We start from the raw sequence: 15,417 nt of genomic DNA, 5'->3' as shown, positions 1-15,417 counted from the left end.
TTCTGGGAAGGTTTTGTGGCTCAGGAGCAGAGCCAACCCTGAGCTGGCTCTGTGCCTCAGCATGGCACTGCTCCAGACCTAATAAACCCTGCTGGACTTCAGTTGACTTAATACAGAATCAACTTTGTTTTTTTCCATATGCGTGGCATAATTAATCTGTAATCCAGATAAACAATCCCCAGGTAATCAAAAGCTAAGTACGTACTGGCAGTTTCATGAGGTGTGGTCATGTTTGCCAGCTAGTGATTGTGCAGCATGATCCCCTCTTGTTAGGCTTTTGAGTTGAATTTTGTTTGTTTGCTTTCCCTTTTTTCCTTCACCTTTAAATAGAAGAGTCAACATTTACTTAAATGTGCACTTTCAAGCTGAATGTCACAAAACTACCTTGAGCTGTTCAGTGGCTTCTGCTGTCCTTGAAAACCTGAGTTGTCCTGTGCATCTGTTGCCTCTGAAGCATCTCTGGACAGTGATACTGTGACAGCATCCATGTAAGTGATTGTTTTTCTTGTTTGCTTCTTTGTTTTCACAACAGATGACATCTGGAGGGACTGAGAGCATTCTGATGGCCTGCAAGGCATACAGAGACCTGGCTTATGAGAGAGGCATCAAACAGCCAGAAATGTGAGCAATAAATGCGTTTTGCTTTTTGCTTTGAGGGCTTGTGGGATTTACTGTTCTTCTGAGTTGAGGTGGATGCTAGACCTCAATAATCCTTCATTTCATAGCTCATTACCATCTCCTCCTTGTCTATCTGTGTCTGAAGGAGAGAAACCCGAGTCAAAAGAGCTACTGCAAAAGCACAGGAAACTAGGCAGCCTGGGAGACATGAATGTTGCTGGGGGGCTGCAGTAGCTATTCTGTGCACATGTATTTTGTCAGTACCTTTTCAGATGAGCTGCTCTGGACAGAGCCTGCTCATATCAGCTTTGGTCCCCGCTTGAGCAGAGATTATCAGGCCCTTTGAAGTATTTAAGAGTTTGGATTTATTCAGTTCAAAGAAGGTTTAGGCTGAAAATTCAGGACTAAAGTTGGGGCTGGTTGGAGCTGAAGGGAAGAATTGTGCTAATCGTCACACTGCTAATAAAGGATGTGCTTTCTCTAATGTCCTTCTTTGTTCTAGGCAGTGCATCAAAAAATGTTTCTCTGTTAATTGTTTATGAGAGGAAAATGCAAAAAGAGATGAAACACTGTGGTGTTCATCTTCTGCTGAATTCCTGCAGTTCTTTTCTTCCCTCTCGAACACTTTTGCATGCTATTAAAGGCCCTGATAAGATATGATACCTCAGAAAATGAGAGAGTATTTTCCCAACTTCTTGCATTTTTTGGTCTGTATGATTTCGGGCCAGTTGAAACATACAGTTGAGCTGTTTGTGACACGTCTGTCACACACAGATATCTACAGGTTGACTTTTTTTGGTTTTTCCCCTCCTGTTCATGGTAAAGCTTAGGTGCTGCCTGTGTTGACACATGCAATCTGTTACTTTTCTAGGTTGGTCCCAGTGAGTGCTCATGCAGCATTTGACAAAGCAGCACACTACTTCGGACTGAAGTTGATTCACATACCGTTGACCAAGGCTATGGAAGTGGATGTTCAGGTATTGTTTTAGGCAGCGCAGCATGCTTTCAGTGGGAAATTAGCATTGGCATTGTATAGCACATAGCAAGAAATCTACCTATCCAGGGAGCAAGTCAGTGGCTAGAGAGGAATGAATGCTTCCTGGAAATAAAAATGCAGGAGTAAGTACTTGTCATTGCAGATAAGGTTTTGTTTAAAATCATGGGATGTAAACCATCTCTTTGTCCTGTGTGGTTCACATAGAATCCAATAATTTATGTATTTCAGAAATAGCCCCAAATTTCTGATGTGGCAGAACAAAAGTGTTCTAGTATTTACAAGTGGATGAGTTAAATGACTCAGTTGATAGCTACTGATTTTTGTAGCTCATTGCTTTGCTTTTTACAGGTTTTTGTTGCGTTGGTTTTTAAGACCAGACGCTGCATGTTTTCACTTTTTATCTTTTTTGGCAGGCACTTGGTAAATGGAATATGAGCATCTTCTCTCTTTAAATCTTCAGGCAATGAGGAGAGCTATCTCAAAGAACACAGCCATGCTGGTTTGTTCCGCTCCCCAGTTCCCTCATGGAATTATGGACCCGATTGAAGAGGTGGCAGAGGTATGGCACCCCTGGGACTTCTGGGTGCTGTAGCAATAAACCCAGCATCTCCTTCTGTACAAGAGTATCAGGGGTGTTCCAGGATGTTAACCAGTGAATCTGGTGGGAGGAGCAGGCTGCTTGGGAGAATATTATTATTGTCCTCAGATCAGGTGTTAACCAACAGCAGAATATGTAGGACACAGGTTGGAGTGAGGATGAATGTAGCACTTTTTTTTTTCCACCCTTAATTGCTGTGAAAAGGTGAGCTCTAAATACCAGATATTACCTCTGGTCATTGTTGTAAAGCTGTTTGCATGGGACTGGATTTTGGACTTGAGCTGGTGCATTTGGTGTGTCATAGCAAGGCAAAGCAGCAAGTCTTTTGCACGTGCTTTGTCTCTGAACTCTCAAGACTGCCATAAACTTCTGCTGTAACTGAAGGTATGTATTGTGTATGTGGCTTATTGCTCTGATGCAGGCACTGTGAAACCAGCCAGAAGGGCTCATTCTTTGGTACTTGAAAAGAAATAACAGCAAAATAGTCCACCTAGTAGAATGGCTTTGATTTAGACCCTACTGGTTGTAGCAAACCTGGCACAGAAGTCTAAGGAATACATGGAGGGCGTAGGAATCACAGGGCTGGGATCTTGTTTTACAAACATGCCTCTTGATTTTTCTCTCTATGCTCCAGTTGTTTATTTTGTATGTAACCAGCCAGGGCCCCTGACCTTTCTGTTTGGCTCACACCCTTACACTTTATTGCAGATATTCAGACCACATTGTCACATCCCTTTGGCAGATACAGCAAACTGCCAGAATGAGATGTTCTTTTTCCTCTTGCTGGCAATCTTCATATATGTGGAAGGCAGGAGAAGGCATCCCACAAGCAGCCAGCCCTTCCAAGATCTCCTGTCCTCAATGGCTAGAGATGCTCCCAAACAGTCCAGGAAACATTTAATTGTGAATGCAGAGTACCTTTTGGTGACTGGAGTTTGGGTGCCCTAACCACATTGTTTTCTTGTCTATTGCATGTTACTCACTAGAGTCTTTTGTTCGCACACAGCTTGCGGTGAAGTACAAAATCCCCTTCCATGTCGATGCCTGCCTGGGTGGTTTTCTCATTGCTTTCATGGACAAGGCAGGGTTCCCTCTAAAGCATCCATTTGACTTCCGTGTAAAAGGTGTGACCAGTATTTCTGCTGATACCCATAAGGTAAGAAATGGGGAGAAAGCTCTTCAAGTGCTTTCACTTTTGGGGAGTGATTCCTAGTGCCTTAGGCACATTTCTGCTCTGCTATGTGGAGAGGTGCTGAAGTGCAGGGGTAGGGGCTGCTGTTTTCCGGTGCTTTGTGCAATAACCCAGAAAACAAATGGGATCTTCGTGACTGCATGCGGTGAGTGCTTGAATGTGTTCCTGTGCCCTCTTGCTGCTTTTTAATGCTTTCTGTGCCCCTTGCAGTATGGCTATGCTCCCAAGGGTTCTTCAGTGGTGTTGTACAGCGACAAGAAGTACAGGAGCTACCAGTTCTTTGTAGCACCCGACTGGCAAGGGGGCATATACGCCTCTCCCTCGGTGGCAGGCTCCAGGCCTGGTGGAATCATAGCTGCATGCTGGGCAACTCTGATGCACATAGGAGAATCGGGTTACGTAGAAGCCACGAAGAGGATCATTAAAACGGCTCGTTTCATCGAATCAGAGTATGTGCGTGCCTTAGCGTTTTGATTGTACTGTTTAGCCCTGTTCTGGATTCCTTCTCCCAAACTGCATTTATTTCTCATGCAGCTTTTCCCTGGAGCAGTTATAGCACGTTACCTGCTAGGTGGGGATCTACTGGGCAGTTATGGGAGAAGAGATGCTTTTTTTATTCCCGGTTGCTGCCCTGTGCCAAATAGCTGTGAAGCACAGAAAGGAGGGGTGCAGGCATCTTTATTTAGCTCACTTTGCTTCTAGAGTTTCTTCTGCCTCAGCCATAACTAAGGGGGAGTCTGGATGACAAAAGAAGGGTTATGCTCTCTTGTTGGGATGCTTGTGTTGCTATGTGAGCTGATAAGCTGTTTTTCTCTGCTACTCTGTCTTCCCTTGCCTCTCTGTTTTCTGTCTTTTCCATTTCTTCCTGGTTTTTCTTGATTTTTAGGTCCTGTAATGACCTGAATCCTCTTGCCAGTCCCAGTGGCCTGGGATGATTGCATGGTTTTTTGGTTTGAATGTGCTGTCATCTGTTGCTTTCTGTAGCTTTTCCCTTAGGGCTCTGGAGAGATGGACAGAATCTTTTCCCTCTAACCCTGTTCAGTCACTTCTTTTCTCCTTTTTCTTTTCAAGGTTGAGAAAAATTGACAGCATCTTCATTCTTGGGAAGCCTGAGGTGTCTGTCCTTTCCATCGGTTCAGAAACTTTTGACATTTATCGATTATCTAATTTCTTAGCTGCAAAAGGATGGAACTTAAATGTCCTACAGTTTCCATCAAGGTGAGTTTGTGGAGACCAGTGAAGTGATGTGCGTAGCCAGGATATACAAGATAGTCATCTTCAGGCCATGTAGCTGTTGTGATGTGCTGAGTGGTGTTTTCCATATCTGATAAATTGTTATCCAAATCTGATAAAATCCCTCTGTAGAGGAGGAGGAATTACTTTTGTAATTGCTGATATACAGGTGTTACTGTAGTGAGGACAAGGCAGTGGTGATTTTAATGAGCCTGGCAGAGGGCAGATCTGAGGCTTGCTTTCTATTTATCTCTGTCTGATACAAGCAGAAAAATATAAATAGCCTGGGTGTTACCTCATGGTAGTTAACTGAGGGTTTGTAGATGTATTTATTTTTAATATCTTCCTGCGCTGCCTACTGAAGTTGAAGGTAATTGAAGGAACAGTGAAAGGTTGGTCATGTTCAGTGATCTTTCCATTTCCAGCTTGGTGTAAAATGAATGTTTTCAAATGAGACTTTCCTTAAGTAGGTAGTTGGTTTTCTGTGGGTAAAAAGAGGCCAGTGCTCTCAGATGTGGCTGCAGTGAAAAAAATTTTAACTTTCAGTTAGCCTGAGGTGAAGCCTAGAGAGCCTGAAGCAATAGCTCAGAGGTGTAAGTAGCCCTGGGTCTCTTTAGCTTGGAGGAGACTGAGGGGTGATCTCATCAGTGTTTACAAATATGTAAAGGGTGGGTGTCAGGATGATGGAGCTAGACTTTTTTCAGTGATATCCAGTGGTAGGACAAGGGGCAATGGGTGTAAACTGGAGCATAGGAGGTTCCACGTTAACATCAGGAAGAACTTCTTTACTGTGACAGTGACAGAGCACTGGAACAGGTTGCCCAGGGGGGTTGTGGAGTCTCCTACATTGGAGATACTCAAGGCCCGCCTGGACAAGTTCCAGTGTGATGTACTCTAGGTTACCCTGCTCTTGCAGGGGGGTTGGACTAGATGATCTTTTGAGGTCCCTTCCAACCTTTGGGATTCTGTGATTCTGGTGGATGCTAACTTTCATGCTGTGCATGGCTGATGGCTTATCTAAACTGGAGAGGAAGGGGAGGGAAACGATGACAAGGATTACTGTGCTGACAGGCAGCTGCGTTTTTCTCACTAGAAGTACCTGGAATGGGGTGAGAAAATTATAGGCCTTTAACACTGTATGGTGAAGTCAGGAAGGAAGGAGGAGTTGCCATTCTGCAAAAGAGCTGAACTTACACTAGCTAGTGTTTTTGCAGGGATTTCTTTTAATTGGAAGGGAGTGGATCATCTTCTCCCATTATACTGCTGAAATGCTATTTTAAGGAGATCCACAGTTGTTGTTGGTCAGGGAAAGACTAAATTGCTGTCAGTTGCTCAGAAAATGTGGAGCTGTACATACTTAAGATGGTTAATCTCTCCTCTCTCTTCTGTGTGCCCAGCATTCATCTCTGCATTACGCAGTTGCACACAAAGCCTGGTGTTGCTGAACAGTTCCTGAAAGATGTGAAAGACGGCGTTGAGGACATCATGAAGGATCTCAATGCCAAGACCACAGGGATGGTAAGGAGGCCAGCCATAGTGTATGGAAGTATGTTTGGGTGAGTGTGTTTCTCTGATGGCATTAACGATCCTATGTAACAACCTTCTCTTCTCTGCTTAGGGAGCCATCTATGGAATGGCTCAGTCCGTCCCAGACAGGAGCTTGGTAGCGGAGATTTCTCAGGCATACTTGGATGGTCTCTACAGCACGGATGTTCCTTGCAGTGAAAAGCACATGAATGGCTCCCCCAGCCACCACTGACTGTACAGCATCAATTGGTGCCTTGCCAACTAGCACTGGGGTGGTTCTGAAGGTTTCCTAGGGGAAGAGATTTCAGTAAGCCTTTGTTCCTAGAATTGCAGGTCTGATGGTGGCTTGATCTTGGAAACTTCCCCATCTTAGTCTGTGTTGAAATCTGCATTATTTTCATGCCCAACTTTAGTTTTAGGACTTTTTCTCCTTTCCCCCTGCCTATTTTCAAAATAACTATTGATAGTAAATTGAATGTCCATTACACAACTCCAAATTCCTCAGGTATTCTGCATGCCACTTCATTCCTTGCTGTTTCTTCTTCCACAGGCCTGGTATTCAGCCAATGACCAGCCAAGTGTTAGATTTGAGTTCTCATGTTGTGTTCCAAAGCTTCAGTCTTCTCAGAAGTTAAAGGCAGAAAGTAAATTGAAAATTTTGTTTGCTTTCAAGTATTCCTCCAAGCTACTGCATTTAACAGACTGTACTGGGAGCCTTTATATCTATTGTAATGCAGAGCCGATAAATTGGCAAAGGAGAGATGGTTATGTACTCCTTTTGAAATCCCCTCTAGAGATCTCAGACTGCAATCAATATCTGCTGAGGGGGGGAAAGTACGCAACACAAAATCCTTTTCTGGAATCTCTTGGTTTATAGACCATCAGAAATAGAAACCAAGCAGGTAGTGTAGGGAGGGGAACTAGATGGTACTGAAAATCCTGGTACATAGTGTTTTGCTTCCCTGCCTCCTCTGGAAGACATTCATTTGCCACCTAGAGTGCTGTTGTACCTTGCACAATTCTGGAGGGATATGCAAACCAGTGATTTCACTGTTCGTAACTTGAAGGTTTTGCACTATCTCACAAAGCTGTAGTAGTCAGTCAGGCCCTGGCATGTGTCATGGCTATGGACTTAATGTGCAAACAAATGGCGCCAAAGCTGACCTTTTTTTACCATGATCTTTTAGTATAAAAAGGTGACTTTTGTAATAGTAGTAATCTCTGCTCTTTGCACTGATTCTTTTAAGGCACATTCTCAAAAGGGCATTCACCATTGTGCCTTGATGCTTCTCTGGCTTTTTTTGTGGGATGCCAGGGAGGGTTTGAAGGTTCAGCTGTTGACTGCAACCTTTGCTGTGGTCATTTCCTTATGGTACTATACTGAATAAAACCTCAAAGGCAGACTGGCCTCAGAGAACGTTCTTGTCTGTAAGGTAGAATATTAGTTGTATTGAGCCAAATCCCTTCACAGTATTATAAAGGTGCTTGTATAGCTCTGAGAGGTAGATGTTAGATAGGATGCAGCAAGTGGGAAGCATTAAAGCCTTGGGCATGTGACTCACCCTTCCTATTTTTCTTCACTGTTTTTATGGTGAGAGAGTTTTTCCCAGTGCAGCTTGTGAGGCAGCTGTGGCCTTAAGGACAAGCTGGAAAGAATCTCTTGAGTTATTAAACAGCAGTAGAGTTACTCCTGCAGGGCTTTCCCATGTGTTTCCTCTTGGCTTTTTGCATGCTACTGGAGTTTCCCAGGCAGAGTTCACCACTTGGGAGAAGACTTCATGCCACATTTGCACAGACTTGTGCAGGGTGTCTGAAGGCATTTGTCTCTGCAGTAGTGGGCTTGTTAGCCCGAACCTGACCCTTGCTGGCTTAACATAGCTGAAGCACACACTGGTACAATAGTTATACCTAATGAGAAGGTTACTAAGGTTATTTAACAGCTTTGGGCCCAGTGACTGTGGGAAGTATACTTGCTTTTTAACAGGTTTGTTCTCCGGGCTAGGAGATGAGTATTTTGTCCATCAGCCCTTAAACTGGTGACTTTATGCATGTCTCTGAGCCCTTCTGAAAACATCTCATTTGAATTGCCTGATAGTCTCTTGATGGTGTTACCAGCTCTGGCAGTCAGCATTTATGTTGGACCTATTTATTCTATTAATGTCTTGCTAATGTGACCATTACTGCATCTCTGAATTTGCAGTACTTTGGAGACAGTCTTAAGTGTTTGGCTACTGTGATGGTTGCCTTTTGAACTGAGATTTAAAAAACAAATCAGAATATAAAAGGGAGGTACTCTTGTTTCTGCTTTAAAAGACAGAGTGGATGGATTGGGCTAAGGGAAGGAGAGAGAAAACCTCTCTTCCCCAGTTGCATCCTCCTCCGAGGAAGTAGGTGGATCTAACAGATCAGTGCTCCATTTCACATTTTTGATGTATTTGAAGATGTTATTTGTAAATCAGTGTATTCTATTCTGGGCTTCACTTATAATATTTGTGGGATAATTGTTTTATGTGTATTTGTTCTATACTGTAAATGTAATCTTCTGATCAGGAATAGGCTGCTGTAATTTACTGGTGTGTAGTCTTTATTTATCCTTGTCATCTAACATGTAATCTGCATCTCCTTTATCATGCAAAGTGGTCTTGGAAAAACGGTGTGATTAAAAGATTGTGTAATTATTTAAAAGACAAAAAAGAATTTTATGGATTGGATTATGATCTGAAACTGGATGATACTTTAGACCTGGAGGAGATTTTCGTGATTATTAATTCCTGCAAGATTTTTGACCTTCAGATGCTCCAAGTGAGACACTTAATCTGTGCTTCTACAAAGCACTCCCAAGGGATCTGTGTGCTCCTAGGTACTAGACTGAAGAATATCCAATGGGATGGACCAAGAAGAGATGTATGTCTTCATGCCATGGATTTCATCTGCACTTTTCTGATAACTTCGGGAGAGGGGAGTGGAAAGGTTGTGTACAACACAATAATATCTTGCCCAGTAAATACACATTGAATTTTTAATGAACAAATGGGATGAGTTCATCTGATGGCAGTATTCTGTATTGCTCTAATTTGCCACTGTAAAACTTTAGGCTGAAATAGATTAAGAGATTGTGAAAATGGGCCTAGTTTGTATTAAAATGATGCATTTAGCTATTTAGCCTATTGAACTCTTTGTTTTCCCGTTTCAATGCACATTTGAAAGAATGGAAACCTGCTTATTGCTCCTGGTCTTTGCTCATGCAGTTTGTTCTGTTGCAGGGAGAGCAGTTTATGAATGTTACAAACTCTGCCCGAGGACTACTTTTTCATTCTGTTAAGATACAGGTGGTGTTCACGGCTACGTCTTACGTGATGTTTAAAGATGCTAGAAATGGTCATTAAAGAGCTATGATTTCTCTTAATACTTTATAGAACTTTATAGAACTTTAAAAAAAAACAAACCCAAAACCAAAATCAAAACACCAACAAACCTCTGCTGGGGCTTTGTAGCGTTTCTCCTGCTTAAAGCAACTACTGTTGGTTTTGTAGCTAATTGTTTCTGTTGTACCAGAAACACAGAGATTTGGCTGCAGACTCCTTGAATGTAGTGATCATTGTTACTGGAGTAAAGATCTTACACCACTAAATCTACCTTCAGTCTCTTTTTGTGAGGTATTCCACCATAAGCAGCCCCTGGCTCCTTGCTATGCTTCTTTCATGCCTTTTGGTTGTGCCTTCCCTGTGTTTGTGCCTTGGCTATGGTACACTTCTGACTTCAGCACAAGCAGTTTTTATCTGATCTGCTCTGGCTTTGATAATCTTACTCTCTTTCAGATCCCGTTCACTTTGAGGTGCAAGCCTGTGAAAGCACGTGTCACTTCCCTATGTTGCTTCATCAAGAAGCTTTTCCCTGGCAGAAGCACCTTCTTGAGAGCAGTCAGGCCAGTACCCACCTTGGGAAAACCTGTTGGCATAATTTTGACAGTGAGGCCTCATTCCAAACTGACATCAGGTTAACCAAGACATTTATTGTAAACATTTTCAGTTGGTATCCTACTAAAGGCCAGTTACAACAGGGGTGAGATCACATGCCTGCTTATAATACTGCTAGAGAGAGGTTACAGTAATAACCAAATTGCACATCACATTTGCTAGTATGTTACAGAGAAACCAGAGGGTTCACATACCATGTTTTAGGTGGAAGGCATATTCCAGTAGGTAAGAATAATTAACACAGTAAGTAGCTAGATGGGTTCAGGCTCTGGAGAGATTTACTGGTGCAATTGTGTAACATGACTCCTGGTAAAAGGGCAGGTATCCTGAAAGCCCCAGAGGCTCAACAGTGTGCAAGCTGGTGGTGCTCAGCTAATAAAGGGTTTAAGAATGGAAGCGGCAAGATCAGAGACAGGTATGCTCACAGTGCCCAAGAAGTGCCTTCCTCCATCTGAGCTGTGGCAGGTACTTTGGCATGGTGTTAGGCAGTCTGGATCCAGGAACTAGCTTGGAAGTGGGGGAAGGCAGTTGTCTAGGCGAGATACAGCTTGTGGCAGCGGCACAGTTGATTTTTGGCTTTGTGCATCTCTCTCTGGTCAGGAGAGGGAAGCTGCAACCTGCTCAATGAAGCTGGCCAAGTTGATGTCTCGCTCCGATAAGCCTCCACACTCATGGGTACTCAAGGTGATGTGAACCTAAACCAGACAGACAGACAGACAAGTGTTGCTGGCACAAAGAGCAGGAATGTTTTTCCCTAGCACTACAAACAGTTTGCACCTGATAAGGCACTTAGTGCTGCTACTTTCTCTAGGCTCAGTTAGCAAAATTTCCTGGGGTAAAAAGAGATGGTCTGTCACTTTGCCTGGTTTTCTCCTTCCTACAGCTCATCCTGGCCACAAGCTGCCACTTGGCCCGCCTGCTTGGTCACAGCACCCGCCTATGCCCACTTTACAACTCTTTCTTCAACAACTTTTCCTCTTGCTGCTGCTTCTGATACTGATTTAAAAAACATAACCCTGGTGCTGGCACCCAGGCAGTTACTGCTCAGCTGGACACATAAAAAGAGGAGGAGGAAAGGATCTGTTAAGTAACAGCTGTAGGCTGTCTGTGATATGTGAAGGGAATAGCATCTGATGGAAAAGGTCCCATTGAAGAGGACTTGCTGCTGGTTTATGCCTCAAAAAAGGATATGCTCCCTGCAGATCTCCATTTGCCTCACCATCCCTGTTTCTTACCTTGTTGTACACGTTGAACCATTCGGGGTGGTGATCGAGTTTTTCTGCCTGTAGAGCCACTCTCGTCATGAAGCCAAAGGCCTGCCCAGTGGAGTAAGAAGAAAAGCTGGCTCTGAACCTGACAATATATTGTTTTTCACCCCACTACTCTTAATTTTACACTGCATGTTTCTAGGCAACCTAGCCAAATAGAAGGCCTGTGATTTTCTGTATCTTTGTTGGTGTTCTCTATGGATTTTCCCCTTTTGGGGAAGCTTTTCCCAGACAAATCATGTGCTGGTCAAGCACTTTAGTGTCTTGGGCAGGTTATATTGCTCAGTCATTACATTTCAGGAGAAACACAGAGGGGTTTCTTTAGCTGAGCCTTGCAGATGGAATTCCCTGCTCTGCAGACCAGGTGTCCCACTTTGTGAAATCTGCATGCAACTGATGCTCGTACCCGGTTGAAATCCTTGAAGTGAAACTCTTTGAAGATGGCATCTCTGCCTTCCACCTCGTTCCACCCCACAGCTCTCAGGTTTGGCAGCAGCTGCTCCCTCTCCTCTGTGCTCAGCCTGTGGGCTTTTCCTGCCTGACACCATAGAAAGGAAAGGGAAGAGGAGAGGATCAGTGTGGCAAAGGTAGGATGAAATGAATGTTCAAAGTAGCAAGGCACCCAATTGGTCAAGGAGTTACGAGTCCATGGAGGCAGCTGCAGGCTGGGTGGTTGTCTGTGTAGACCTGAACTGGTGGGTACTGGTGACAGGGGACATTAGTGCTGTCCTCTGTTCCCTACCCTGGGTACACAGGTCAAGAGCAGTCTGACTTGCCACTTTTGTCCTCTAACCTGCAACACCTACCACTTTACCAGTATAAATGTGGATTCATTATAACCTGAGGTACTAAGAATGATAGCTGTGTAAGGTTAAGCTCCCAAATACATTACATAGAATTTTCTGAAAAGAAAACCTGAAACTTCGATGGATTCAATAACTGAGAATGGTTTGCATTTAAGGTTTGTGAAGTACCTTCTTAAAGCAGGAGGGCTTTATTTGCAGGTCATCTGTGCTGGAAGCTTGCTTTAGAAGAGAAAGAAGTGGTGTGAATCAGAGATGAGTCATTCTAAATTGGAGTTCAGCTCCTTTTCCTTTTCAATCTCCCTTACATTATAGAGTTTAAGAGGCTGTTTCTGTCTATAAGTAACAAAGGGCAGAGGGAAGGATTGTGATTTAGCATTGTCTTCTGCTCTTGGGCAGAACTGCTGCTATTTGGGCTTTTTTAAAGGGAAGAGGGGGATAAGGGAAGTTCAGTTCTTTGTTTTGGGAAGCGAATATAGGCAAAGATGAAACTAAAATAGAGTTCTTGGTGACGGAAGCTAACCCAGCCAGTGTATTTTCTGGCTCAGTAGGGAAGGAGTGAGCACAGAGGGCTGTTGCTCTACCTGACAGGTTATGTTCTGACAAAATTCTTTCCTAGTGGATCTGATCTTTCAAGTTGGTGAGGATTGTTGTTTCTCAGTGACAGTGACCAACATCTCTTTGCAATTTGTTTTCCTTTATATGATGTAGAGCAAAGTGTGGCAAGTCAGATATGAGTCCCAACAAATAAAGCACACTGTTTCTGGTGGGTGTTTGGTCAGCAGTCCCTTGAGGTGCTTGCTTGGGCATTGGTGCTCAGAAGTAGCATCTTAAGCAGCTGAGAAATTAAGGCAAATAGTTCTTTCCTATCGTGTGCCTACTCATAGGCTGTGCAAAACCAGAGGCAGCCATAGAGCTGATGTTTTTGTGGGCGGTTTTTTTGGTTTTGCGTGTTTTGAGGAAGACTGGAAAGATTATGCCCTTTTCCAGTTGTTATTGGATCTGCTAAGACATGGATCATGCTGTGTGGGTGCCTACCTGTCTACATAGCTGTGACCCTTATGCTTAAAGGAAGCTGTGAGCTGCAGGGCACTACATGAAATGGAGAGTGTCAAGGTGTACGCTGAACCTTAGCTCAGGAGTGGCTGGAGGTGGGATGGTTCCTGTCCCCCTGGCATCATAGCTGCGTGCTTTTCCTCTTGCATAATATCTGGGGAAAGCTTTCCTCACCTGCTCATACTCTGGCCTTGCTGGTAGCATTCAAACCACCCTGTGCTGCCCTCCAGTTTGTGCAGTGTTTTGGATGGCCCCCTGCCAGACCTAGGTTCACCACCTCCCCTCTAATGTCAATCCCACCCCTTCCCGAGCTCCGGATTTGGAGGGAAGGTAGTGAGTAAACATGGCTTAGTGCAATAAACTCTCAGCCGTTGTCCTTCTGTGCTGATGGTGCGATAAGCCTGGCGCAGGTAGCTTAGCAACTGGATAACGTGGGACGGAGGCTGGCTCTGCATGGGGCCGCTGGCAGGGGGGCACCCGTGGGGGCTGCCCTGGGGGAGTGAGATGGGAATGGTGTAGCGACTGCCAGGTTTTGGGACCAGGGGCTGAGACTTCCTGCTTGTGTATTGGTACTGAAGAGAGGAAAGGCTATGTAAAGCCAGAGCTGTTGCTTGCCTGAAGTGGACAGATATGGTTGCAGGTGGCTGGGTTCCAAGCCAGCCTTCCTCAGACACAGCAAGAAACTAGGCTGCTTGGGAGGGATGTGGCTTAATTGTCCTCTGAACCATTTTCTGTGGTTGCGACTACATGGGAGGACAGGCCCTGGGGCTTTTTCCAGGCCCAGCTCCTCTCTGAAAGCCTAGCACCAGTGGGAGGCAAGGCCAAGCTGAGGTTTGGCCAACAGACCATATGAAAGCCACCTCCTCTGACTGTGTCCTCTGATGGCAAACTGCCTGGAGCACCCTCAATCCTGCCCCCTTCCCCTCTTCTCTGCCCCAGCACCCCATTAGCCAGCCTGCTGGTTTTATCGGTGTGGCATTTAACTGCTTTCATGTGCACTTACTCCTTTAAAGCACACTATTCTCATTAGGGAAATTTAATTATTTTGTTTTCCTTTGCTGGCTCTCAACTGCCAAGGCATTGGGATTTTTTGCTTTGTTTTTTGCCTGCAGGAAACCACTAGATGCATTGTGCTACGGAGGGAAAGGAACCAGCACTGGAAACTGGGAGAGCTTTGGGCTTTCTGGAGATGAAACAACGCTCTCTGCCCAAACTAGTACCTTCCCTTTTAAGGGTGACTTGTCACCTAGAAGAAGGTAAAGGGGGCAGCCCTGGTGCGAGCAGGAGCTGCAGGCAGGGCTGGAAGGAGGTATGCCACAAGGCCCAATGTCTTTTGCTCCTGTCCCCTCCACTGCTGTGAAGAAGCTGGTTTCCAGCTGTCCAGGGTGGATTGGACAAGGCTGTGCAGATGGAGCACATGCCATGCAGAATCTGAGCAGGGGTCACACTGGCAGAGCTGCCTTGCTGGCGGACCCTTTTCCTCCCCCTTGCAGAGAAACCGAGCCTGGAGAGCGCTGCCTTCGGTCATTCAACAGCAGCAGCCGGCGGAGCTGACTGTTACTTATTAACCACAGCGCAGAGCTCTGCTCCCTTCTCCCTTTCCTCCTGCCTGCTCTCGGAGGCCGGAGCTGCTCCTCAGACCTTCCTGCCCTGCCCTTTGCCGCTGCCTGCAAGGCACCAGCCGGGGTTCCCAGCAGTGACTTACCATGGCCGTGGGTGTCCGTGGCCTCGGTCCGCGGTGCGGGCTGGGTGCTGCGCGCAGAGCCGTAGCCCGGTGGTGCCGCGGCTCGGCCGGGGTGGCGAGAGGCGTGGCGAAGGGGCCGGCTCTACCCGCGCCTTCCCAAGCTCTGCCCGGCAGCGGTCAGAGCCGACGGGGCCGTGGGGCTTGCGTAGGGTAAACCTAGGTGTGCTTGAAGCGGTGATGTGTGCGCCCCGAGCCACCCTTCTGCTGGGTCACCCTTTTAACCTGTTGAACGAGGAAAGGCGGAACAGGATGGAGAGGGGCAGTTAGACCTGGGGTACCGCTGGATGCTGCTGGCAACACGTGATGAATGTGGCAGTCATCCTGCAGGAGCATGTATGTGTGCCTCTCCGCCCTTTGAGGTCTGTGCTGTGGTAATCACAGGCTGTCGGCTGCACTGCTTGAGG

The 15,417-nt window shown here is 45.4% G+C and overlaps 2 protein-coding genes across 2 annotated transcripts in view; one reads left to right on the top strand and one right to left on the bottom strand.

Moving 5' to 3' along the window:
- The window catches only part of SGPL1 (sphingosine-1-phosphate lyase 1), a 32,227-nt gene extending 22,431 nt beyond the window's left edge, over positions 1-9,796 (top strand). Inside the window, exons 7-14 of the mRNA XM_034061398.1 lie at positions 533-621; positions 1,490-1,595; positions 2,076-2,174; positions 3,220-3,369; positions 3,616-3,854; positions 4,477-4,623; positions 6,036-6,156; positions 6,257-9,796. Of these exons, the coding sequence (XP_033917289.1) occupies positions 533-621; positions 1,490-1,595; positions 2,076-2,174; positions 3,220-3,369; positions 3,616-3,854; positions 4,477-4,623; positions 6,036-6,156; positions 6,257-6,397 (1,092 nt within the window). The 3' untranslated portion in view covers positions 6,398-9,796. The remainder of the gene's footprint in view (positions 1-532; positions 622-1,489; positions 1,596-2,075; positions 2,175-3,219; positions 3,370-3,615; positions 3,855-4,476; positions 4,624-6,035; positions 6,157-6,256) is intronic.
- Positions 9,797-10,157: 361 nt separating this feature from the next.
- PCBD1 (pterin-4 alpha-carbinolamine dehydratase 1) lies at positions 10,158-15,137 on the bottom strand. Its single transcript, XM_031053006.2, has 4 exons — positions 14,975-15,137; positions 11,817-11,948; positions 11,378-11,458; positions 10,158-10,837 (listed from the first exon to the last, which is right to left on the bottom strand). Exons 1-4 carry the CDS (start codon positions 14,975-14,977, stop codon positions 10,739-10,741), a joined length of 315 nt encoding a protein of 104 aa, XP_030908866.1. The 5' UTR covers positions 14,978-15,137; the 3' UTR covers positions 10,158-10,738.
- Positions 15,138-15,417: the final 280 nt, after the last annotated feature.

Source organism: Melopsittacus undulatus, chromosome 4 (genome assembly GCF_012275295.1).
Source record: "Melopsittacus undulatus isolate bMelUnd1 chromosome 4, bMelUnd1.mat.Z, whole genome shotgun sequence".
Classification (NCBI taxonomy): domain Eukaryota; kingdom Metazoa; phylum Chordata; class Aves; order Psittaciformes; family Psittaculidae; genus Melopsittacus; species Melopsittacus undulatus.
Note: the sequence above shows the minus strand (reverse complement) of the source record. Positions and strands in the feature narration are given on the sequence as shown.